Source organism: Cololabis saira, chromosome 17 (assembly GCF_033807715.1).
Source record: "Cololabis saira isolate AMF1-May2022 chromosome 17, fColSai1.1, whole genome shotgun sequence".
NCBI classification, from domain to species: Eukaryota; Metazoa; Chordata; class Actinopteri; order Beloniformes; family Belonidae; genus Cololabis; species Cololabis saira.
Genome location: NC_084603.1, coordinates 40,260,452 through 40,285,916, shown reverse-complemented (window position 1 = coordinate 40,285,916; position 25,465 = coordinate 40,260,452). Strand labels below are relative to the sequence as shown.

Below are 25,465 nucleotides of genomic sequence, written 5' to 3'. Positions count from 1 at the left end.
TGTCCTTTAAGGCCTCTAAGATATTCCCTTGCATGGCTCACTTAAGCCCTAAGTGCAGCCCAAGACATGAAAAAGAAAAGAAATTCCCTCCTTACGTCTGTATTTACACGATCATTCCTCTGCAGGCTCCTTGCAGCCTGGATGATTCTCATCATGACCGTTTTCTTCCCCCTAGTTGATTGATGTCTGTGTTTTGTCTGAGATTCTCTCCTGACTTCCTTTCCATATGCTCGACAAGATCGGCAAAATCTGCCTGCAATGTGTGTAAATGTCCAGAGGCACCGAAGTGAAGTCGGAGGAGCAGGGAGGAAGGTTTCATCATTGCTGTGGCCAGGGAGCCTTGTCAGAGTCGCTCTGACAGATTAACATCATGTTCAACACTGAACTTCTTGAAAAGCTGTCAAGAAAACAACACATTTTCTGTGTGAAGAGAATTTGAAGAGGTTTTTTCAGGGCGTAGTCATCACTGAAGCACCAAGGCCACCTGTCAGGAAGCTTGTTCAGCCTGGTAATCTGCAATGAAAACTTCATCACTTTTGGGTTCAGTTGCACATTCGCTGTTATGTCTACAGTTTTGTGAAAACGTTAGCACGCCCTCTTTTAATGTTTTAGTGTAAAAACGTAATAAAAACCATCTGGTCCTAGTGGGTCTTAGTTAGGGGTGTAACGATACACTAATCTCACGATACGGTACGATACACGATATTGAGGTCACGATAACGATACAATATTATAGCAGTATTTTTTTAACAACCTTGAATGAGGAACATAAGAAAAAGTTGTCTTTTATTTGAAAGACACAAAATACAAAACAATGCTGTGCATTACAGTTTGTAATGCTTTATAACTAGGTTTTAAAGAGAAAGCCAGGCCAACCATTTTCCACAAACTTAACTAAAAGTAAATGTCAGGTTTGCATTATGATCTTCAGTTTCATACAAGTACAAATATTAATTAATTAATTATAATTAATATTAATTAATTAATTAATTAATATTAATAACTGAATAGTTTCTCTCATATATGATTTGACTTTTTTCTTTTCCAGAAATTTAACAACTAACATTAAATAAATAAATAAAATTAAATAAATAGTAATTATTACCTCAGTTCGATTTTTTTTCCACTGCGCTGGTATTAATTTTAAGCTGTTAAGTTAAGCTGAAAGGGTGGGGGGTGGGGGGAGTGGGTGTATACCCCCAACTATCTCTTTACCGGTCCACAGGTTTTTGGCGGATAAGTTACAGCCAGGTATTGCTAGATGTCAAGTCTTTGATCATCATCAAAGGCTTGACATCAGCAGGTGTACAGACCTCCATCAAAAGTAGATGATTATAGCAGCTTTCCCGTCTACGTGTTCACATAATGCCAAGAGGCAAAGACATCAGGAATGGTCTTAAATAGGCAATTACCGCCAAAATATCAATCCTAAAAGTTTTATAAACCAATTTCAGTGAACTGCAGAGAAATTTCTAATTCTATTCACAAGTGGAAATCATCAGACAGGAACGCGGTGCATGGAGTGCTACTTGGGTATTTGCAAAAAAGTGTATCCCTCAGGTGCTCTTCAGTCGGGGAGATCCATAAAATGTTGTAGACAGAGAACTGAGGCACTCATGAGGGTAAGATTAATAAAATGCCTTTATTGGTGCATGGCTAATCTATTAAAAGCGTGTCTACGCGTTTCAGCCAAACTGGCCTTCGTCAGGACAGAAGTGAAAATGCGAGTGGAAATCATTCAAGACAGTTGCCATCTTCACAAACGAGGTTCACTAAAGTGTATCTGAAGAAACCACCAGACTTCTGGACCAATGTCCTATGGACAGACAAGAGATTGTCATTCCCATTGACATCTTTTTTCATAATTACAGTAATCCCTCGTTTTTCGTGGGGGTTTCGTTCCAAAAAGAACCCGTGATAGGTGAAATCCGCGAAGTAGCAAACTTTATTTTTTATTTTTTACAATTATTATACAAGGCTTACAAGGCCGATTAATTGGATTTGAAAGGGAGAAAATGAAAAATTATTATGAAAAAAAAAGTACAGTACAGTAGGACAAATTGTGACTCGCTGCTCTTCTGATGCTGCTGCATCCCGACTCCACTCTGTAGCATCTTTTTCTTCTAAAGCCGCGGTGCAGGTGTGTTTTTTCCAGAGAAGAACATAGTTATGGGTCGTTGTTGTCGCTCTTTTTTCTTCTGGGCAAAAAGATTCTCATAAACCGACACCATGGATTATATCTAAGACTGTAATGAACGATTCATCAAAGGTCCCGTTCTTGAGCTGCTGCTGAAGCTCATTGGCCGTTCTCAGCTTGTTGCTAAGCAACCAACGTTATTGACACAGGAAGTGAAGAAGCGGGGAGACTGTTTAGCCAATCAGAATGCAGAACACGATAATAACCAGAGGAAGAGTCAGGAAGGGAGAGAAATGCTGCTGAATGACAGAGCTGAGGAGCAGGGGGAGGTAGTCTAGTGGCTACAGAGATGGTAGTCTAGTGGCTACAGAGATGGTAGTCTAGTGGCTACAGAGGTGGTAGTCTAGTGGCTACAGAGATGGTAGTCTAGTGGCTACAGAGATGGTAGTCTAGTGGCTACAGAGATGGTAGTCTAGTGGCTACAGAGATGGTAGTCTAGTGGCTACAGAGATGGTAGTCTAGTGGCTACAGGGATGGTAGTCTAGTGGCTACAGAGGTGGTAGTCTAGTGGCTACAGAGATGGTAGTCTAGTGGCTACAGAGGTGGTAGTCTAGTGGCTACAGAGATGGTAGTCTAGTGGCTACAGAGGTGGTAGTCTAGTGGCTACAGAGGTGGTAGTCTAGTGGCTACAGAGGTGGTAGTCTAGTGGCTACAGAGGTGGTAGTCTAGTGGCTACAGAGGTGGTAGTCTAGTGGCTACAGAGGTGGTAGTCTAGTGGCTACAGAGGTGGTAGTCTAGTGGCTACAGAGGTGGTAGTCTAGTGGCTACAGAGGTGGTAGTCTAGTGGCTACAGAGATGGTAGTCTAGTGGCTACAGAGATGGTAGTCTAGTGGCTACAGAGGTGGTAGTCCAGTGGCTACAGAGGTGGTAGTCAAGTGGCTACAGAGGTGGTAGTCTAGTGGCTACAGAGGTGGTAGTCTAGTGGCTACAGAGGTGGTAGTGTAGTGGCTACAGAGGTGGTAGTCTAGTGGCTACAGAGGTGGTAATGTAGTGGCTACAGAGATGGTAGCCTAGTGGCTACAGATGTGGTAGTCCAGTGGCTACAGAGGTGGTAGTCTAGTGGCTACAGCGGTGGTAGTCTAGTGACTACAGAGGTGGTAGTCTAGTGGCTACAGAGGTGGTAGTCTAGTGGCTACCGAGGTGGTAGTCTAGTGGCTACAGAGGTGGTAGTCTAGTGGCTACAGAGGTGGTACTCTAGTGGCTACAGAGGTGGTAGTCTAGTGGCTACAGAGGTGGTAGTCTAGTGGCTACAGAGGTGGTAGTCTAGTGGCTACAGAGGTGGTAGTCTAATGGCTACAGAGGTGGTAGTCTAGTGGCTACAGAGGTGGTAGTCTAGTGGCTACAGAGGTGGTAGTCTAGTGGCTACAGAGATGGTAGTCTAGTGGCTACAGAGGTGGTAGTCTAGTGGCTACAGAGGTGGTAGTCTAGTGGCTACAGAGGTGGTAGTCTGGTGGCTACAGAGATGGTAGTCTAGTGGCTCAGAGGTGGTAGTCTAGTGGCTACAGAGGTGGTAGTCTAGTGGCTACAGAGGTGGTAGTCTAGTGGCTACAGAGGTGGTAGTCTAGTGGCTACAGAGGTGGTAGTCTAGTGGCTACAGAGGTGGTAGTCTAATGGCTACAGAGGTGGTAGTCTAGTGGCTACAGAGGTGGTAGTCTAGTGGCTACAGAGGTGGTAGTCTAGTGGCTACATAGGTGGTAGTCTAGTGGCTACAGAGGTGGTAGTCTAGTGGCTACAGAGATGGTAGTCTAGTGGCTACAGAGGTGGTAGTCTAGTGGCTACAGAGGTGGTAGTCTAGTGGCTACAGAGGTGGTAGTCTAGTGGCTACAGAGGTGGTAGTCTAGTGGCTACAGAGGTGGTAGTCTAGTGGCTACAGAGGTGGTAGTCTAATGGCTACAGAGGTGGTAGTCTAGTGGCTACAGAGGTGGTAGTCTAGTGGCTATAGAGGTGGTAGTCTAGTGGCTACAGAGGTGGTAGTCTAGTGGCTATAGAGATGGTAGTCTAGTGGCTACAGAGATGGTAGTCTAGTGGCTACAGAGGTGGTAGTCTAGTGGCTACAGAGATGGTAGTCTAGTGGCTACAGAGGTGGTAGTCTAGTGGCTACAGAGATGGTAGTCTAGTGGCTACAGAGGTGGTAGTCTAGTGGCTACAGAGATGGTAGTCTAGTGGCTACAGAGGTGGTAGTCTAGGCTAGGCCTTAACCCTAATCGCTCCATGGTGTTTGTTCTCTCAGATGTAAGTCACTTTGGATGAAAGCGTCTGCTAAATGACAGTAATAGTAGTAGTAGCTGCTCACCACCCAATCTGTCTGCACACAAGGTTTGATCCACAACAGCTCCACGGTGTTGAAGGTCAGGAGGAGGTCAGGAGGAGGTCTGGAGGAGGTCGGGAGGTAATGAGGAGGTCAGGAGGAGGTCTGGAGGAGGTCGGGAGGAGGTATGGATGTCAGGAGGAGTTCTGGAGGAGGTCTGGAGGAGGTCTGGAGGTTAGGAGGAGGTCTTGATGTCAGGAGGAGGTCAGGAGGAGGTCTGGAGGAGGTCTGGAGGTCAGGAGGAGGTCTGGAGGTCAGGAGGAGGTCAGGAGGAGGTCGGGAGGTAATGAGGAGGGAGGTCAGGAGGAGGTCAGGAGGAGGTCATGAGGAGGTCTGGAGGTAATGAGGAGGTAATGAGGAGGTCAGGAGGAGGTCAGGAGGAGGTGTGGAGGTCGGGAGGAGGTCTGGAGGTCAGGGGGAGGTCATGAGGAGGTCTGGAGGTAATGAGGAGGTCAGGAGGAGGTCAGGAGGAGGTGTGGAGGTCGGGAGGAGGTCTGGAGGTCAGGGGGAGGTCATGAGGAGGTCTGGAGGTAATGAGGAGGTCAGGAGGAGGTCAGGAGGAGGTGTGGAGGTCGGGAGGAGGTCTGGAGGTCAGGAAGAGGGCTGGAGGTCAGGAGGAAGTCAGGAGGAGGTCAGAAGGAGGTCAGGAGGTCGGAAGGAGGTGTGGAGGTCAGGAGGAGGTCAGGAGGCGGTCAGGAGGAGGTCTGGAGGTCAGGAGGAGGTCTGGAGGAGGTCTGGAGGTCAGGAGGAGGTCAGGAGGAGGTCTGGATGTCAGGAGGAGGTCTGGAGGAGGTCAGGAGGAGGTCAGGAGATCAGGAGGAGGTCAGGAGGAGGTCTGGAGGTCAGGAGGTCAGGAGGAGGTCTGGAGGAGGTCTGGAGGTCAGGAGGAGGTCTGGAAGAGGGCTGGAGGTCAGGAGGAGGTGTGGAGGTCAGGAGGAGGTCAGGAGGAGGTTAGGAGGTCAGGAGGAGGTCAGGAGGAGGTGTGGAGGTCAGGAGGAGGTCAGGAGGAGGTCAGGAGAAGGTCAGGAGGAGGTCAGGAGGAGGTTAGGAGGTCAGGAGGAGGTCAGGAGGAGGTCTGGAGGTCTGGAGGTCAGGAGGAGGTCAGGAGGAGGTCAGGAGGAGGTGTGGAGGTCAGGAGGAGGTCAGGAAGAGGTCTTGATGTCAGGAGGAGGGCTGGAGGAGGTGTGGAGGTCAGGAGGAGGTCTGGAGGAGGTGTGGAGGTCAGGAGGAGGTCAGGAGGAGGTCAGGAGGTCAGGAGGAGGTGTGGAGGAGGTCTGGAGGAGGTCAGGAGGAGGTCTGGAGATCAGGAGGAGGTCGGGAGGAGGTCTGGAGGTCAGGAGGAGGTCAGGAGGAGGGCTGGAGGTCAGGAAGAGGGCTGGAGGAGGTCAGGAGGAGGTGTGGAGGTCAGGAGGAGGTCTGGAGGAGGTCTTGATGTCAGGAGGAGGTCTGGAGGTCAGGAGGAGGTCAGGAGGAGGTCAGGAGGAGGTCAGGAGGAGGTCGGGAGGAGGTCGGGAGGAGGTCAGGAGGAGGTGTGGAGGAGGTCAGGAGGAGGTCAGAAGGAGGTCAGGAGGAGGTCAGGAGGTCAGGAGGAGGTCTGGAGGAGGTCAGGAGGAGGTCAGGAGGAGGTTTGGAGGTCGGGAGGAGGTCTGGAAGAGGTCAGGAGGAGGTCAGGAGGAGGTTTGGAGGTCAGGAGGAGGTCAGGAGGAGGTCAGGAGGAGGTCAGAAGGAGGTCAGGAGGAGGTCAGGAGGAGGTCAGGAGGAGGTGTGGAGGTCAGGAGGAGGTCTGGAGGAGGTCAGGAGGAGGTCAGGAGGAGGTTTGGAGGTCAGGAGGAGGTCAGGAGGAGGTCAGGAGGAGGTCAGAAGGAGGTGTGGAGGTCAGGAGGAGGTCAGGAGGAGGTGTGGAGGTCTGGAGGGCAGGAGGAGGTCAGGAGGAGGTCAGGAGGAGGTCTGGAGGAGGTCAGGAGGAGGTCAGGAGGAGGTGTGGAGGTCAGGAGGAGGTCAGGAGGAGGTGTGGAGGTCAGGAGGAGGTGTGGAGGTCTGGAGGGCAGGAGGAGGTCAGGAGGAGGTCAGGAGGAGGTCTGGAGGAGGTCAGGAGGAGGTCAGGAGGAGGTGTGGAGGTCAGGAGGAGGTCAGGAGGAGGTGTGGAGGTCAGGAGGAGGTCAGGAGGAGGTGTGGAGGTCAGGAGGAGATCAGGAGGAGGTGTGGAGGTCTGGAGGGCAGGAGGAGGTCAGGAGGAGGTCAGGAGGAGGTCTGGAGGAGGTCAGGAGGAGGTCAGGAGGAGGTGTGGAGGTCAGGAGGAGGTCAGGAGGAGGTCAGGAGGTAATGAGGAGGGAGGTCAGGAGGAGGTCTGGAGGAGGTCTGGAGGTCAGGAGGAGGTCAGGAGGAGGTCGGGAGGAGGTGTGGAGTTCAGGAGGAGGTCAGGAGGAGGTCAGGAGGAGTTCAGGAGGAGGTGTGGAGGTCGGGAGGAGGTCTGGAAGAGGGCTGGAGGTCAGGAGGTAATGAGGAGGTCAGGAGGAGGTCAGGAGGTCGGGAGGAGGTGTGGAGTTCAGGGGGAGGTCAGGAGGAGGTCAGGAGTTCAGGAGGAGGTCAGGAGGAGGTCAGGAGGAGGTGTGGAGGTCAGGAGGAGGTCAGGAGGAGGTCAGGAGGAGGTCAGGAGTTCAGGAGGAGGTCAGGAGGAGGTCAGGAGGAGGTGTGGAGGTCAGGAGGAGGTCAGGAGGAGGTCAGGAGGTCAGGAGGAGTTCAGGAGGAGGTCAGGAGGTCTGGAGGAGGTCAGGAGAAGGTCAGGAGGAGGTCAGGAGGAGGTCAGGAGGAGTTCAGGAGGAGGTCAGGAGGTCTGGAGGTCAGGAGGAGGTCTGGAGGAGGTCTGGAGGAGGTCAGGAGAAGGTCAGGAGGAGGTCATGAGGTCAGGAGGAGGTCAGGAGGAGGTCATGAGGTCAGGAGGGGGTCAGGAGGAGGTCTGGAGGAGGTCATGAGGTCAGGAGGAGGTCAGGAGGAGGTCATGAGGTCAGGAGGAGGTCAGGAGGAGGTCTGGAGGAGGTCATGAGGTCAGGAGGAGGTCAGGAGGAGGTCTGGAGGAGGTCATGAGGTCTGGAGGAGGTCAGGAGGAGGTCAGGAGGAGGTCTGGAGGAGGTCATGAGGTCTGGAGGAGGTCTGGAGGAGGTCTGGAGGAGGTCATGAGGTCTGGAGGAGGTCAGGAGGAGGTCAGGAGGAGGTCTGGAGGAGGTCAGGAGGAGGTCAGGAGGAGGTGTGGAGGTCAGGAGGAGGTCAGGAGGAGGTGTGGAGGTCAGGAGGAGGTCAGGAGGAGGTGTGGAGGTCAGGAGGAGGTCAGGAGGAGGTGTGGAGGTCTGGAGGGCAGGAGGAGGTCAGGAGGAGGTCAGGAGGAGGTCTGGAGGAGGTCAGGAGGAGGTCAGGAGGAGGTGTGGAGGTCAGGAGGAGGTGTGGAGGTCTGGAGGGCAGGAGGAGGTCAGGAGGAGGTCTGGAGGAGGTCAGGAGGAGGTCAGGAGGAGGTGTGGAGGTCAGGAGGAGGTCAGGAGGAGGTCAGGAGGTAATGAGGAGGGAGGTCAGGAGGAGGTCTGGAGGAGGTCTGGAGGTCAGGAGGAGGTCAGGAGGAGGTCAGGAGGTCGGGAGGAGGTGTGGAGTTCAGGAGGAGGTCAGGAGGAGGTCAGGAGGAGTTCAGGAGGAGGTGTGGAGGTCGGGAGGAGGTCTGGAAGAGGGCTGGAGGTCAGGAGGTAATGAGGAGGTCAGGAGGAGGTCAGGAGGTCGGGAGGAGGTGTGGAGTTCAGGGGGAGGTCAGGAGGAGGTCAGGAGGAGGTCAGGAGTTCAGGAGGAGGTCAGGAGGAGGTCATGAGGTCTGGAGGAGGTCAGGAGGAGGTCTGGAGGAGGTCAGGAGAAGGTCAGGAGGAGGTCAGGAGGAGTTCAGGAGGAGGTCAGGAGGTCTGGAGGTCAGGAGGAGGTCTGGAGGAGGTCTGGAGGAGGTCAGGAGAAGGTCAAGAGGAGGTCATGAGGTCAGGAGGAGGTCAGGAGGAGGTCATGAGGTCAGGAGGGGGTCAGGAGGAGGTCTGGAGGAGGTCATGAGGTCAGGAGGAGGTCTGGAGGAGGTCATGAGGTCAGGAGGAGGTCAGGAGGAGGTCTGGAGGAGGTCATGAGGTCAGGAGGAGGTCAGGAGGAGGTCTGGAGGAGGTCATGAGGTCAGGAGGAGGTCAGGAGGTCAGGAGGAGGTCTGGAGGAGGTCATGCGGTCTGGAGGAGGTCTGGAGGAGGTCATGAGGTCTGGAGGAGGTCAGGAGGAGGTCAGGAGGAGGTCATGAGGTCAGGAGGAGGTCAGGAGGAGGTCTGGAGGAGGTCATGAGGTCTGGAGGAGGTCTGGAGGAGGTCAGGAGGAGGTCAGGAGGAGGTCAGGAGGAGGTCAGGAGGAGGTCAGGAGGAGGTCTGGAGGAGGTCATGAGGTCTGGAGGAGGTCTGGAGGAGGTCTGGAGGAGGTCAGGAGGAGGTCAGGAGGAGGTCAGGAGGAGGTCTGGAGGAGGTCATGAGGTCTGGAGGAGGTCTGGAGGAGGTCAGGAGGAGGTCTGGAGGAGGTCAGGAGAAGGTCAGGAGGAGGTCAGGAGGAGGTCTGGAGGTGGTCTGGAGGAGGTCAGGAGGAGGTGTGGAGGTCAGGAGGAGGTCAGGAGGAGGTGTGGAGGTCAGGAGGAGGTCAGGAGGAGGTGTGGAGGTCTGGAGGGCAGGAGGAGGTCAGGAGGAGGCCAGGAGGAGGTCTGGAGGAGGTCAGGAGGAGGTCAGGAGGAGGTGTGGAGGTCAGGAGGAGGTCAGGAGGAGGTGTGGAGGTCAGGAGGAGGTCAGGAGGAGGTGTGGAGGTCAGGAGGAGGTCAGGAGGAGGTGTGGAGGTCTGGAGGGCAGGAGGAGGTCAGGAGGAGGTCAGGAGGAGGTCTGGAGGAGGTCAGGAGGAGGTCAGGAGGAGGTGTGGAGGTCAGGAGGAGGTCAGGAGGAGGTCAGGAGGTAATGAGGAGGGAGGTCAGGAGGAGGTCTGGAGGAGGTCTGGAGGTCAGGAGGAGGTCAGGAGGAGGTCAGGAGGTCGGGAGGAGGTGTGGAGTTCAGGAGGAGGTCAGGAGGAGGTCAGGAGGAGTTCAGGAGGAGGTGTGGAGGTCGGGAGGAGGTCTGGAAGAGGGCTGGAGGTCAGGAGGTAATGAGGAGGTCAGGAGGAGGTCAGGAGGTCGGGAGGAGGTGTGGAGTTCAGGGGGAGGTCAGGAGGAGGTCAGGAGGAGGTCAGGAGTTCAGGAGGAGGTCAGGAGGAGGTCAGGAGGAGGTGTGGAGGTCAGGAGGAGGTCAGGAGGAGGTCAGGAGGAGGTCAGGAGGTCAGGAGGAGTTCAGGAGGAGGTCAGGAGGTCTGGAGGTCAGGAGGAGGTCTGGAGGAGGTCAGGAGAAGGTCAGGAGGAGGTCATGAGGTCAGGAGGAGGTCAGGAGGAGGTCATGAGGTCAGGAGGGGGTCAGGAGGGGGTCAGGAGGAGGTCTGGAGGAGGTCATGAGGTCAGGAGGAGGTCAGGAGGAGGTCTGGAGGAGGTCATGAGGTCAGGAGGAGGTCTGGAGGAGGTCATGAGGTCAGGAGGAGGTCAGGAGGAGGTCTGGAGGAGGTCATGAGGTCTGGAGGAGGTCTGGAGGAGGTCATGAGGTCTGGAGGAGGTCAGGAGGAGGTCAGGAGGAGGTCTGGAGGAGGTCATGAGGTCAGGAGGAGGTCAGGAGGAGGTCTGGAGGAGGTCATGAGGTCTGGAGGAGGTCTGGAGGAGGTCTGGAGGAGGTCAGGAGGAGGTCAGGAGGAGGTCAGGAGGAGGTCAGGAGGAGGTCTGGAGGAGGTCATGAGGTCAGGAGGAGGTCAGGAGGAGGTCTGGAGGAGGTCAGGAGAAGGTCAGGAGGAGGTCAGGAGGAGGTCAGGAGGAGGTCTGGAGGAGGTCAGGAGGAGGTCTGGAGGAGGTCAGGAGGAGGTCAGGAGGAGGTCAGGAGGAGGTCAGGAGGTCTGGAGGAGGTCTGGAGGAGGTCAGGAGGAGGTCTGGAGGAGGTCATGAGGTCTGGAGGAGGTCAGGAGGAGGTCTGGAGGAGGTCAGGAGAAGGTCAGGAGGAGGTCAGGAGGAGGTCAGGAGGAGGTCTGGAGGAGGTCAGGAGGAGGTCAGGAGGAGGTCAGGAGGAGGTCTGGAGGAGGTCATGAGGTCTGGAGGAGGTCTGGAGGAGGTCAGGAGGAGGTCTGGAGGAGGTCAGGAGAAGGTCAGGAGGAGGTCTGGAGGAGGTCATGAGGTCTGGAGGAGGTCTGGAGGAGGTCAGGAGGAGGTCTGGAGGAGGTCAGGAGGAGGTCAGGAGGAGGTCAGGAGGAGGTCTGGAGGAGGTCATGAGGTCTGGAGGAGGTCTGGAGGAGGTCAGGAGGAGGTCTGGAGGAGGTCAGGAGAAGGTCAGGAGGAGGTCTGGAGGAGGTCAGGAGGAGGTCATGAGGTCTGGAGGAGGTCTGGAGGAGGTCAGGAGGAGGTCTGGAGGAGGTCTGGAGGAGGTCAGGAGGAGGTCTGGAGGAGGTCAGGAGAAGGTCAGGAGGAGGTCAGGAGGAGGTCAGGAGGAGGTCAGGAGAAGGTCAGGAGGAGGTCAGGAGGAGGTCAGGAGGAGGTCAGGAGAAGGTCAGGAGGAGGTCAGGAGGAGGTCAGGAGGAGGTCAGGAGGAGGTCTGGAGGAGGTCAGGAGAAGGTCAGGAGGAGGTCATGAGGTCAGGAGGAGGTCAGGAGGAGGTCTGGAGGAGGTCATGAGGTCTGGAGGAGGTCAGGAGGAGGTCTGGAGGAGGTCAGGAGAAGGTCAGGAGGAGGTCAGGAGGAGGTCAGGAGGAGGTCAGGAGGAGGTCAGGAGGAGGTGTGGAGGAGGTCAGGAGGAGGTCAGGAGGAGGTGTGGAGGTCAGGAGGAGGTCAGGAGGAGGTGTGGAGGTCTGGAGGGCAGGAGGAGGTCAGGAGGAGGTCAGGAGGAGGTGTGGAGGTCAGGAGGAGGTCAGGAGGAGGTGTGGAGGTCAGGAGGAGGTCAGGAGGAGGTGTGGAGGTCTGGAGGGCAGGAGGAGGTCAGGAGGAGGTCAGGAGGAGGTCTGGAGGAGGTCAGGAGGAGGTCAGGAGGAGGTGTGGAGGTCAGGAGGAGGTGTGGAGGTCTGGAGGGCAGGAGGAGGTCAGGAGGAGGTCTGGAGGAGGTCAGGAGGAGGTCAGGAGGAGGTGTGGAGGTCAGGAGGAGGTCAGGAGGAGGTCAGGAGGTAATGAGGAGGGAGGTCAGGAGGAGGTCTGGAGGAGGTCTGGAGGTCAGGAGGAGGTCAGGAGGAGGTCAGGAGGTCGGGAGGAGGTGTGGAGTTCAGGAGGAGGTCAGGAGGAGGTCAGGAGGAGTTCAGGAGGAGGTGTGGAGGTCGGGAGGAGGTCTGGAAGAGGGCTGGAGGTCAGGAGGTAATGAGGAGGTCAGGAGGAGGTCAGGAGGTCGGGAGGAGGTGTGGAGTTCAGGGGGAGGTCAGGAGGAGGTCAGGAGGAGGTCAGGAGTTCAGGAGGAGGTCAGGAGGAGGTCATGAGGTCTGGAGGAGGTCAGGAGGAGGTCTGGAGGAGGTCAGGAGAAGGTCAGGAGGAGGTCAGGAGGAGTTCAGGAGGAGGTCAGGAGGTCTGGAGGTCAGGAGGAGGTCTGGAGGAGGTCTGGAGGAGGTCAGGAGAAGGTCAAGAGGAGGTCATGAGGTCAGGAGGAGGTCAGGAGGAGGTCATGAGGTCAGGAGGGGGTCAGGAGGAGGTCTGGAGGAGGTCATGAGGTCAGGAGGAGGTCTGGAGGAGGTCATGAGGTCAGGAGGAGGTCAGGAGGAGGTCTGGAGGAGGTCATGAGGTCAGGAGGAGGTCAGGAGGAGGTCTGGAGGAGGTCATGAGGTCAGGAGGAGGTCAGGAGGTCAGGAGGAGGTCTGGAGGAGGTCATGCGGTCTGGAGGAGGTCTGGAGGAGGTCATGAGGTCTGGAGGAGGTCAGGAGGAGGTCAGGAGGAGGTCATGAGGTCAGGAGGAGGTCAGGAGGAGGTCTGGAGGAGGTCATGAGGTCTGGAGGAGGTCTGGAGGAGGTCTGGAGGAGGTCAGGAGGAGGTCAGGAGGAGGTCAGGAGGAGGTCAGGAGGAGGTCTGGAGGAGGTCATGAGGTCTGGAGGAGGTCTGGAGGAGGTCTGGAGGAGGTCAGGAGGAGGTCAGGAGGAGGTCAGGAGGAGGTCTGGAGGAGGTCATGAGGTCTGGAGGAGGTCTGGAGGAGGTCTGGAGGAGGTCAGGAGAAGGTCAGGAGGAGGTCAGGAGGAGGTCTGGAGGTGGTCTGGAGGAGGTCAGGAGGAGGTGTGGAGGTCAGGAGGAGGTCAGGAGGAGGTGTGGAGGTCAGGAGGAGGTCAGGAGGAGGTGTGGAGGTCTGGAGGGCAGGAGGAGGTCAGGAGGAGGTCAGGAGGAGGTCTGGAGGAGGTCAGGAGGAGGTCAGGAGGAGGTGTGGAGGTCAGGAGGAGGTCAGGAGGAGGTGTGGAGGTCAGGAGGAGGTCAGGAGGAGGTGTGGAGGTCAGGAGGAGGTCAGGAGGAGGTGTGGAGGTCTGGAGGGCAGGAGGAGGTCAGGAGGAGGTCAGGAGGAGGTCTGGAGGAGGTCAGGAGGAGGTCAGGAGGAGGTGTGGAGGTCAGGAGGAGGTCAGGAGGAGGTCAGGAGGTAATGAGGAGGGAGGTCAGGAGGAGGTCTGGAGGAGGTCTGGAGGTCAGGAGGAGGTCAGGAGGAGGTCAGGAGGTCGGGAGGAGGTGTGGAGTTCAGGAGGAGGTCAGGAGGAGGTCAGGAGGAGTTCAGGAGGAGGTGTGGAGGTCGGGAGGAGGTCTGGAAGAGGGCTGGAGGTCAGGAGGTAATGAGGAGGTCAGGAGGAGGTCAGGAGGTCGGGAGGAGGTGTGGAGTTCAGGGGGAGGTCAGGAGGAGGTCAGGAGGAGGTCAGGAGTTCAGGAGGAGGTCAGGAGGAGGTCAGGAGGAGGTGTGGAGGTCAGGAGGAGGTCAGGAGGAGGTCAGGAGGAGGTCAGGAGGTCAGGAGGAGTTCAGGAGGAGGTCAGGAGGTCTGGAGGTCAGGAGGAGGTCTGGAGGAGGTCAGGAGAAGGTCAGGAGGAGGTCATGAGGTCAGGAGGAGGTCAGGAGGAGGTCATGAGGTCAGGAGGGGGTCAGGAGGGGGTCAGGAGGAGGTCTGGAGGAGGTCATGAGGTCAGGAGGAGGTCAGGAGGAGGTCTGGAGGAGGTCATGAGGTCAGGAGGAGGTCTGGAGGAGGTCATGAGGTCAGGAGGAGGTCAGGAGGAGGTCTGGAGGAGGTCATGAGGTCTGGAGGAGGTCTGGAGGAGGTCATGAGGTCTGGAGGAGGTCAGGAGGAGGTCAGGAGGAGGTCTGGAGGAGGTCATGAGGTCAGGAGGAGGTCAGGAGGAGGTCTGGAGGAGGTCATGAGGTCTGGAGGAGGTCTGGAGGAGGTCTGGAGGAGGTCAGGAGGAGGTCAGGAGGAGGTCAGGAGGAGGTCAGGAGGAGGTCTGGAGGAGGTCATGAGGTCAGGAGGAGGTCAGGAGGAGGTCTGGAGGAGGTCAGGAGAAGGTCAGGAGGAGGTCAGGAGGAGGTCAGGAGGAGGTCTGGAGGAGGTCAGGAGGAGGTCTGGAGGAGGTCAGGAGGAGGTCAGGAGGAGGTCAGGAGGAGGTCAGGAGGTCTGGAGGAGGTCTGGAGGAGGTCAGGAGGAGGTCTGGAGGAGGTCATGAGGTCTGGAGGAGGTCAGGAGGAGGTCTGGAGGAGGTCAGGAGAAGGTCAGGAGGAGGTCAGGAGGAGGTCAGGAGGAGGTCTGGAGGAGGTCAGGAGGAGGTCAGGAGGAGGTCAGGAGGAGGTCTGGAGGAGGTCATGAGGTCTGGAGGAGGTCTGGAGGAGGTCAGGAGGAGGTCTGGAGGAGGTCAGGAGAAGGTCAGGAGGAGGTCTGGAGGAGGTCATGAGGTCTGGAGGAGGTCTGGAGGAGGTCAGGAGGAGGTCTGGAGGAGGTCAGGAGGAGGTCAGGAGGAGGTCTGGAGGAGGTCTGGAGGAGGTCATGAGGTCTGGAGGAGGTCTGGAGGAGGTCAGGAGGAGGTCTGGAGGAGGTCAGGAGAAGGTCAGGAGGAGGTCTGGAGGAGGTCAGGAGGAGGTCATGAGGTCTGGAGGAGGTCTGGAGGAGGTCAGGAGGAGGTCTGGAGGAGGTCTGGAGGAGGTCAGGAGGAGGTCTGGAGGAGGTCAGGAGAAGGTCAGGAGGAGGTCAGGAGGAGGTCAGGAGGAGGTCAGGAGGAGGTCTGGAGGAGGTCAGGAGAAGGTCAGGAGGAGGTCAGGAGGAGGTCAGGAGGAGGTCAGGAGAAGGTCAGGAGGAGGTCATGAGGTCAGGAGGAGGTCAGGAGGAGGTCTGGAGGAGGTCAGGAGGAGGTCAGGAGGAGGTCAGGAGGAGGTCAGGAGGAGGTCAGGAGGAGGTCAGGAGGAGGTCAGGAGGAGGTGTGGAGGAGGTCAGGAGGAGGTCAGGAGGAGGTGTGGAGGTCAGGAGGAGGTCAGGAGGAGGTGTGGAGGTCTGGAGGGCAGGAGGAGGTCAGGAGAAGGTCAGGAGGAGGTCAGGAGGAGGTCAGGAGGAGGTCAGGAGGAGGTCAGGAGGAGGTGTGGAGGAGGTCAGGAGGAGGTCAGGAGGAGGTGTGGAGGTCAGGAGGAGGTCAGGAGGAGGTGTGGAGGTCTGGAGGGCAGGAGGAGGTCAGGAGGAGGTCAGGAGGAGGTGTGGAGGTCAGGAGGAGGTCAGGAGGAGGTGTGGAGGTCAGGAGGAGGTCAGGAGGAGGTGTGGAGGTCTGGAGGGCAGGAGGAGGTCAGGAGGAGGTCAGGAGGAGGTCTGGAGGAGGTCAGGAGGAGGTCAGGAGGAGGTGTGGAGGTCAGGAGGAGGTGTGGAGGTCTGGAGGGCAGGAGGAGGTCAGGAGGAGGTCTGGAGGAGGTCAGGAGGAGGTCAGGAGGAGGTGTGGAGGTCAGGAGGAGGTCAGGAGGAGGTCAGGAGGTAATGAGGAGGGAGGTCAGGAGGAGGTCTGGAGGAGGTCTGGAGGTCAGGAGGAGGTCAGGAGGAGGTCAGGAGGTCGGGAGGAGGTGTGGAGTTCAGGAGGAGGTCAGGAGGAGGTCAGGAGGAGTTCAGGAGGAGGTGTGGAGGTCGGGAGGAGGTCTGGAAGAGGGCTGGAGGTCAGGAGGTAATGAGGAGGTCAGGAGGAGGTCAGGAGGTCGGGAGGAGGTGTGGAGTTCAGGGGGAGGTCAGGAGGAGGTCAGGAGGAGGTCAGGAGTTCAGGAGGAGGTCAGGAGGAGGTCATGAGGTCTGGAGGAGGTCAGGAGGAGGTCTGGAGGAGGTCAGGAGAAGGTCAGGAGGAGGTCAGGAGGAGTTCAGGAGGAGGTCAGGAGGTCTGGAGGTCAGGAGGAGGTCTGGAGGAGGTCTGGAGGAGGTCAGGAGAAGGTCAAGAGGAGGTCATGAGGTCAGGAGGAGGTCAGGAGGAGGTCATGAGGTCAGGAGGGGGTCAGGAGGAGGTCTGGAGGAGGTCATGAGGTCAGGAGGAGGTCTGGAGGAGGTCATGAGGTCAGGAGGAGGTCAGGAGGAGGTCTGGAGGAGGTCATGAGGTCAGGAGGAGGTCAGGAGGAGGTCTGGAGGAGGTCATGAGGTCAGGAGGAGGTCAGGAGGTCAGGAGGAGGTCTGGAGGAGGTCATGCGGTCTGGAGGAGGTCTGGAGGAGGTCATGAGGTCTGGAGGAGGTCAGGAGGAGGTCAGGAGGAGGTCATGAGGTCAGGAGGAGGTCAGGAGGAGGTCTGGAGGAGGTCATGAGGTCTGGAGGAGGTCTGGAGGAGGTCTGGAGGAGGTCAGGAGGAGGTCAGGAGGAGGTCAGGAGGAGGTCAGGAGGAGGTCTGGAGGAGGTCATGAGGTCTGGAGGAGGTCTGGAGGAGGTCTGGAGGAGGTCAGGAGGAGGTCAGGAGGAGGTCAGGAGGAGGTCTGGAGGAGGTCATGAGGTCTGGAGGAGGTCTGGAGGAGGTCAGGAGGAGGTCTGGAGGAGGTCAGGAGAAGGTCAGGAGGAGGTCAGGAGGAGGTCTGGAGGTGGTCTGGAGGAGGTCAGGAGGAGGTGTGGAGGTCAGGAGGAGGTCAGGAGGAGGTGTGGAGGTCAGGAGGAGGTCAGGAGGAGGTGTGGAGGTCTGGAGGGCAGGAGGAGGTCAGGAGGAGGTCAGGAGGAGGTCTGGAGGAGGTCAGGAGGAGGTCAGGAGGAGGTGTGGAGGTCAGGAGGAGGTCAGGAGGAGGTGTGGAGGTCAGGAGGAGGTCAGGAGGAGGTGTGGAGGTCAGGAGGAGGTCAGGAGGAGGTGTGGAGGTCTGGAGGGCAGGAGGAGGTCAGGAGGAGGTCAGGAGGAGGTCTGGAGGAGGTCAGGAGGAGGTCAGGAGGAGGTGTGGAGGTCAGGAGGAGGTCAGGAGGAGGTCAGGAGGTAATGAGGAGGGAGGTCAGGAGGAGGTCTGGAGGAGGTCTGGAGGTCAGGAGGAGGTCAGGAGGAGGTCAGGAGGTCGGGAGGAGGTGTGGAGTTCAGGAGGAGGTCAGGAGGAGGTCAGGAGGAGTTCAGGAGGAGGTGTGGAGGTCGGGAGGAGGTCTGGAAGAGGGCTGGAGGTCAGGAGGTAATGAGGAGGTCAGGAGGAGGTCAGGAGGTCGGGAGGAGGTGTGGAGTTCAGGGGGAGGTCAGGAGGAGGTCAGGAGGAGGTCAGGAGTTCAGGAGGAGGTCAGGAGGAGGTCAGGAGGAGGTGTGGAGGTCAGGAGGAGGTCAGGAGGAGGTCAGGAGGAGGTCAGGAGGTCAGGAGGAGTTCAGGAGGAGGTCAGGAGGTCTGGAGGTCAGGAGGAGGTCTGGAGGAGGTCAGGAGAAGGTCAGGAGGAGGTCATGAGGTCAGGAGGAGGTCAGGAGGAGGTCATGAGGTCAGGAGGGGGTCAGGAGGGGGTCAGGAGGAGGTCTGGAGGAGGTCATGAGGTCAGGAGGAGGTCAGGAGGAGGTCTGGAGGAGGTCATGAGGTCAGGAGGAGGTCTGGAGGAGGTCATGAGGTCAGGAGGAGGTCAGGAGGAGGTCTGGAGGAGGTCATGAGGTCTGGAGGAGGTCTGGAGGAGGTCATGAGGTCTGGAGGAGGTCAGGAGGAGGTCAGGAGGAGGTCTGGAGGAGGTCATGAGGTCAGGAGGAGGTCAGGAGGAGGTCTGGAGGAGGTCATGAGGTCTGGAGGAGGTCTGGAGGAGGTCTGGAGGAGGTCAGGAGGAGGTCAGGAGGAGGTCAGGAGGAGGTCAGGAGGAGGTCTGGAGGAGGTCATGAGGTCAGGAGGAGGTCAGGAGGAGGTCTGGAGGAGGTCAGGAGAAGGTCAGGAGGAGGTCAGGAGGAGGTCAGGAGGAGGTCTGGAGGAGGTCAGGAGGAGGTCTGGAGGAGGTCAGGAGGAGGTCAGGAGGAGGTCAGGAGGAGGTCAGGAGGTCTGGAGGAGGTCTGGAGGAGGTCAGGAGGAGGTCTGGAGGAGGTCATGAGGTCTGGAGGAGGTCAGGAGGAGGTCTGGAGGAGGTCAGGAGAAGGTCAGGAGGAGGTCAGGAGGAGGTCAGGAGGAGGTCTGGAGGAGGTCAGGAGGAGGTCAGGAGGAGGTCAGGAGGAGGTCTGGAGGAGGTCATGAGGTCTGGAGGAGGTCTGGAGGAGGTCAGGAGGAGGTCTGGAGGAGGTCAGGAGAAGGTCAGGAGGAGGTCTGGAGGAGGTCATGAGGTCTGGAGGAGGTCTGGAGGAGGTCAGGAGGAGGTCTGGAGGAGGTCAGGAGGAGGTCAGGAGGAGGTCAGGAGGAGGTCTGGAGGAGGTCATGAGGTCTGGAGGAGGTCTGGAGGAGGTCAGGAGGAGGTCTGGAGGAGGTCAGGAGAAGGTCAGGAGGAGGTCTGGAGGAGGTCAGGAGGAGGTCATGAGGTCTGGAGGAGGTCTGGAGGAGGTCAGGAGGAGGTCTGGAGGAGGTCTGGAGGAGGTCAGGAGGAGGTCTGGAGGAGGTCAGGAGAAGGTCAGGAGGAGGTCAGGAGGAGGTCAGGAGGAGGTCAGGAGAAGGTCAGGAGGAGGTCATGAGGTCAGGAGGAGGTCAGGAGGAGGTCTGGAGGAGGTCAGGAGGAGGTCAGGAGGAGGTCAGGAGGAGGTCAGGAGGAGGTCAGGAGGAGGTGTGGAGGAGGTCAGGAGGAGGTCTTTTAAATTGACAATGAAGTTGATGAATTGACATTGACAATGAATGGACAATGTAACATTCCCAGTTTTCCCAGAATGCTTTGCTGCTTGCTGACGCTGGTATCGGTCAGTAACACAGGTAGACTCAGGCGTGTTCCAGACATCCATCCCCTTAAATCAGTGGTGATTTAGCACATGTTGGATCCATTGCGGTTAAAAGAAAGAGGAACCTGACTTCTTGCCCCTCTCTTCTTCTTGTTTGTTTCTTTCTTGGAAATGATCCCCCACCGGGGGCCCTTGGGAAAACCATGTTTAGACTCCCAATCTTGGCCGTCCACAAATGATCCCGGCAGTGTTTGTGAAACCGGTTTCCACTGGCTGGCTGTGGTAACCACTACACCATATTAGGTCCCTCCTTAATAGTAAATTTTTGCACCTATTAGTGAATGTTTATATAGCCCGGGGCGTGTTATCCTGTGGTTCTGTCTCTCTGCCTCTGAGGTTTGGAAAACATTCCTCCGGCTGCTTGGCCCTGGCTCAGCCCTGGCGTGAACAGCTGACAGCCACAGACGGAGCTGCAGTCCTGGAGACAGGGGTTTGGAGCCGGCGCAGGGATGCCGGGATCAGCACACGGGACACATAGTCAAACATGCACAAACCTGAATGAAGCACAGAGAATTCAAGCAAAAGTCCTGCTAAAGATATGAGTAGAAGAGGTTTTAGAACAGCGGTCGGCAACCCAAAATGTTGAAAGAGACATATTGGACCAAAAACAAAAAAAACAAATATGTCTGGAGCCGCAAAAAATGAAAAGTCTTGTATAAGCCTTAGAATGAAGACAACACATGCTGCATGTTTCTATATTAGTTAGAACTGGGGGAAGATTTGTTTTTTCATTATACAAAAAAAAATTATGCGAAATGTCGAGATTAATAAGATAAAACCTTTAATGATGTTGAAGTACAATCTCGAGAAAAAATTCGAAATGTTGAGAAAAAAGTCAAAATGTCGAGAAAAAAGTCAAAATGTTGAGAAAAAAGTCAAAATGTCGAGGAAATAGTCAAGATTTTGTGAAAAGTTGAAATGTTGAGAAAAAAGTAGAAATTTTGAGGAAATGGTCAAAATGTCGAGGAAATAGTCAAAATGTTGAGAAAAAAGTTGAAATGTTGAGGAAAAAGTCAAAATTTCGAGAAAAAAGTCAAAATGTTGAGAAAAAAGTCAAAATTTCGAGAAAAAAGTCAAAATTTTGAGAAAAACGTCAAAATGTTGAGAAAAAAGTCGAAATGTCGAGATTAAAAAGGAAGAAAAAAGAAGGAAAAAAAGAAGAAAAAAAGGAAAAAGAGAATTTCGTGAAAAGTTTAAATGTTGAGAAAAAAGTCAAAATTTCGAAGAAATAGTCAAAATGTTGAGAAAAAAGTTGAAATGTCGAGGAAAAAGTCAAAATTTAGAGAAAAAAGTCAAAATGTTGAGAAAAAAGTCAAAATGTTGAGAAAAAAGTCAAAATTTCGAGAAAAACGTCAAAATGTTGAGAAAAAAGGCGAAATGTCGAGATTAAAAAGGAAGAAAAAAGAAGGAAAAAAAGAAGAAAAAAAGGAAAAAGAGAAAAAAAAGAAGAAAAAAAGGTCAAACATTTTTGAGAAAGCTCCAGGAGCCACCAGGGCGGCGCTAAAGAGCTGACCCCTGTTTTAGGAGGATGACTAAAGGATGAGCAGGGCTCTGAGACGGACAGCGTGCGGCGTCTCTGTACCTTCAGTCATCAGTGTTCTCTCAGAGGGCTGGCCTTCCTGAGGGTGGGGAAGACCAGGCTGCCAATGAGGAAATGACTTCACGAGCTCTCTTCTCTCAGACCCTCCGGAGGGAACTTCCTTCAGCTCTTATTATGGACTCATACACAGGGATTTTCGGGGCTTTCTGTCTCCGCTCGAGGTGCTAAGGTTTGAAGCAGTTAGATGAACTTAGAGAGGGAGGATGGAATGAGAAGAAACCAGAAAAACAAGTAAATCAGGCACAGGAGCTGAAGTTGGCAACATCCCGCTTATTTGTAATATGAAATAAAAGCTCATATCCACCTCTCGCAGGCTCCTGATGAAGAACTGGACCCCGTCCCAGAGTTTTGTTTGCTAACCTCTCCCAAGCTTTTTTTTTTCCTCTCTTTCTTCCTCACATTTCAGAGGCGTCACAGGATTTAGGAGCAGTGGGGAGAGAGGCGGAACAGATATGCTCGAGTAGTCTGGAGACGGATTCACGTTTCAAGTTTTCAAGAACTGAAAATTACCCCTGGGTTTTTGGGTTGTTTTGACTGGAGCCTCAGCGCTTGATTGTGACGAGTCTGGACCTGAGAGAAAGCCAGCTCCTATGGATCAAAGAGTAACCAGCCTTCCTCTGCTCTCCCTCTCCCTCCTCTGGGTCTGCACCGTGTTCCCAGCAGCGCTGGGGAACCACACCGGAAGGATCAAGGTGGTCTTCACACCCACCATTTGCAAAATGACCTGCATAGGAAGCAGATGTCACAACAACTGCGAGAAGGGAAACACCACCACCATCATCAGCGAGAACGGCCTGGCCACGGACACGCTGACGGCGCCCAACTTCAGAGTGGGTAAGTGGAACCTCGCCACCTCCCCACACACCCGCCGTGACGGCATCAGCCTCCACCTGGATCCTAGAGCATCTCAGGGTGCTTTCACACCTGTGGTCCGTTTGTTTTGTTCCCATTCAGGGGCTAAATCGATACAGTTGTAGCGGTTCAAAGCTGTTAACAAATGCCATGAGAACCAACTGTTCTCTCATTGGTCAGAAATGAACGCGGAAGGAGTTTCCTCTTCTGTACCCCGGGATAAACAGCACGCCCTTTTCAGCGCAGCACAGACCGCCGGCTTTAGGCCGATTTATGGTTCTGCGTTACACCAACGCAGATCCTACGGCGTAGGGTACGGCGTAGGGTACGGCGTAGGGTCTGCGTCGATTTAACGCTTAACCATAATTCAGGCTTTACCCATTCCATTTATGTGCTACCGGCGCAGAGCGGAGCTCAGCTGTGGGCGAGAGGCCGTCTGACGCAGGGTTTGCGCAAACCCTGCCCGAATTGAACATTTGTTAATGTCACCGTGCCACGCTGGGACGACATCTCGGCTCGTCCACTCATGGTTGCCGTGGGTGACACGTATCCACAGACTCTGTGGTGTACGGGGCAATTTTCTGTAGAATTAGCTGAAATACACTGGTTGACAAATGATGATTGGTTAAAAAATTGTTTAAAAATTCTGGAAAAAGAAAGAAACAGGCTTGATGAGGAGGTGGGCAGTGGTTTGGGGTACGCTAACTCGGCTGATGCAACGACCAGCGGGTGTTGCACTCAGTTCAGATACATTAGGACACTAGATACAACAATAAGATAAGATAAGATAAGATAAGAAATCCTTTAATAGTCCCCCAGAGGGGAAATTTGCAGATTACAGCAGCAAAGGGGATAGTGCAAAACACAAGAGGCATCAATATCACACAATAATAATAAAACACTATAAACAGTATATACAATAATAATAATAATAAGAAGAAGGAGAATAAAAATAGTAATAGGAAATACTAGTATATAAAAAGAATAAAAAGAATAACAGATGGATATTTACAGATGTTATTTACATAATTGCACGTTGCAGAGAATGGTATTGCACATTATTTTCCGGTTTGTATATTTATTGTCAGGTTGTTTGTGGTCTACTGTGCTGGTGCTGGTTGTGTAGTCTCACAGCTGCAGGGAGGAAGGACCTTCTGTAGCTCCTTCACACACCTAGGGTGAAGGAGCTGTCGCTGAAGGAGCTCTCCAGCGCTCTGATGGTCCTTCATGGGGTGGGAGTCCTTCTCCATCATGGATGACAGCTTAGCCATCATCCTCCTCTCTCCCACCACCTGTACTGTGTCCAGAGAGCAGCCCACGACAGAGCCGGCCCTTTTGATGGTTTTGTCCAGCCTCCTTCTGTCTGCAGCTGTGATGTTGCTGCCCCAGCAGACCACTCCGTAAGAAATGGCTGATGCCACCACAGTGTTATAAAAAGTTTTCACGAGTGTTTCCTGCACACCAAAACAATTACCGGATCGTTAAGGGATCGTTGGCACCAAGAACTGAAAGTGTGTCATTCATGGCTGATTCAAAGACGTGTTGAAGACTAAAGATGGGAGAGGGTCGACGTCTGGGCTTGTTTGACGTGTGGTCAGCCAGCGCCGGCCGACGTGGGCCGGGTTCTCCATGGGAGACTCTCCCCCAAGAACAGAGAAGATGCTTCCAGACAAACGCCGGCCGGGTGTACAGTGGCCTGGGCTGGGTGTACGGTGGCCTGGGCTGGGCTGTACGGTGGCCTGAGCTGGGTGTACGGTGGCCTGGGCCAGGTGTACGGTGGCCTGGGCCGGGTGTACGGTGGCCTGGGCCGGGTGTACGGTGGCCTGGGCCGGGTGTACGGTGGCCTGGGCCGGGTGTACGGTGGCCTGAGCCGGGTGTACGGTGGCCTGGGCTGGGTGTACGGTGGCCTGGGCTGGGTGTACGGTGGCCTGGGCTGGGTGTACGGTGGCCTGGGCTGGGTGTACGGTGGCCTGGGCTGGTGTACGGTGGCCTGGGCTGGGTGTACGGTGGCCCGGGCTGTACGGTGGCCTGGGCTGGGTGTACGGTGGCCTGGGCTGTACGGTGGCCTGGGCTGGTGTACGGTGGCCTGGGCCGGGTGTACGGTGGCCTGGGCTGGGTGTACGGTGGCCTGGGCCGGGTGTACGGTGGCCTGAGCTGGGTGTACGGTGGCCTGGGCCAGGTGTACGGTGGCCTGGGCCGGGTGTACGGTGGCCTGGGCCGGGTGTACGGTGGCCTGGGCCGGGTGTACGGTGGCCTGGGCCGGGTGTACGGTGGCCTGAGCCGGGTGTACGGTGGCCTGGGCCGGGTGTACGGTGGCCTGAGCCGGGTGTACGGTGGCCTGGGCTTGGTGTACGGTGGCCTGGGCTTGGTGTACGGTGGCCTGGGCTTGGTGTACGGTGGCCTGGGCTTGGTGTACGGTGGCCTGGGCTTGGTGTACGGTGGCCTGGGCTTGGTGTACGGTGGCCTGGGCTTGGTGTACGGTGGCCTGGGCTTGGTGTACGGTGGCCTGGGCTTGGTGTACGGTGGCCTGGGCTTGGTGTACGGTGGCCTGGGCTTGGTGTACGGTGGCCTGGGCTGGGTGTACGGTGGCCTGGGCTGGGTGTACGGTGGCCTGGGCCGGGTGTACGGTGGCCTGGGCTGGGTGTACGGTGGCCTGGGCCAGGTGTACGGTGGCCTGGGCCAGGTGTACGGTGGCCTGGGCTGGGTGTACGGTGGCCTGGGCCAGGTGTACGGTGGCCTGGGCCGGGTGTACGGTGGCCCGGGCTGGGTGTACGGTGGCCTGGGCCGGGTGTACGGTGGCCTGGGCTGGGTGTACAGTGGCCTGGGCCGGGTGTACGGTGGCCTGGGCTGGGTGTACGGTGGCCTGGGCCGGGTGTACGGTGGCCTGGGCTGTACGGTGGCCTGGGCCGGGTGTACGGTGGCCTGGGCTGGGTGTACAGTGGCCTGGGCTGTACGGTGGCCTGGGCCGGGTGTACGGTGGCCCGGGCCAGGTGTACGGTGGCCTGGGCCGGGTGTACGGTGGCCTGGGCTGGGTGTACGGTGGCCTGGGCCGGGTGTACGGTGGCCTGGGCCGGGTGTGCGGTGGCCCGGGCTGGGTGTACGGTGGCCTGGGCCGGGTGTACGGTGGCCTGGGCCGGGTGTACGGTGGCCCGGGCTGGGTGTACGGTGGCCTGGGCCGGGTGTACGGTGGCCTGGGCCGGGTGTACGGTGGCCTGGGCCGGGTGTACGGTGGCCCGGGCCAGGTGTACGGTGGCCTGGGCCGGGTGTACGGTGGCCTGGGCTGGGTGTACGGTGGCCTGGGCTGGGTGTACGGTGGCCTGGGCTGTACGGTGGCCTGGGCTGGGTGTACAGTGGCCTGGGCTGTACGGTGGCCTGGGCCGGGTGTACGGTGGCCTGTGGGCCGGGTGTACGGTGGCCCGGGCTGGGTGTACGGTGGCCTGGGCAGTACGGTGGCCTGGGCTGGGTGTACGGTGGCCTGGGCCGGGTGTACGGTGGCCTGGGCTGTACGGTGGCCTGGGCCGGGTGTACGGTGGCCTGGGCTGGGTGTACGGTGGCCTGGGCTGTACGGTGGCCTGGGCTGGGTGTACGGTGGCCTGGGCTGTACGGTGGCCTGGGCTGGGTGTACGGTGGCCTGGGCTGTACGGTGGCCTGGGCTGGGTGTACGGTGGCCCGGGCCGGATGTACGGTAGCCTGGGCTGGGTGTACGGTGGCCTGGGTGTACGGTGGCCTGGGCTGGGTGTACGGTGGCCTGGGCTGGGTGTACGGTGGCCTGGGCCGGTGTACGGTGGCCTGGGCTCCGGTGGCGCTGGTTGCAGGTGAAGCCAAACAGCCGGCGGGAGCTGCTGGGGGTCCCGGGGGAAGAGAGGAAGAGAGGGCAGACAGGGCTGATGCTGAACTGGACAACACTACCGGTAGCTCACGCTGCTCAGCTTGAGCCACACTGCAAAAACTCAAAATCTTAACAAGAATATTTGTCTTATTTCTAGTTAAAATGTCTCATTTTTAGTCAAAATAAATCTCATTACACTTAAAACAAGACTCATCAGTGGAAAAAACAACAATTTTCACCTGTTTCAAGTAGATTTTCACTTAAAATAAGTAGAAAAATCTGCCAATCTTGCTTGTAATGAAAAGATAAATC

At 56.7% G+C, this 25,465-nt stretch overlaps 1 protein-coding gene across 6 annotated transcripts in view; it reads left to right on the top strand.

Moving 5' to 3' along the window:
• The window catches only part of ltbp1 (latent transforming growth factor beta binding protein 1), a 226,200-nt gene that overhangs the window by 89,569 nt on the left and 111,166 nt on the right, over positions 1-25,465 (top strand). For 3 of the 6 annotated variants that reach the window (XM_061745318.1, XM_061745315.1, XM_061745313.1), the window contains exon 5: positions 21,133-21,306. The exons of 1 other annotated variant lie outside the window; for it this stretch is intronic. In XM_061745318.1, the coding sequence (XP_061601302.1) occupies positions 21,133-21,306 (174 nt within the window). The remainder of the gene's footprint in view (positions 1-21,132; positions 21,307-25,465) is intronic. 2 more of the 6 variants (XM_061745317.1, XM_061745314.1) reach the window with 1 other exon arrangement.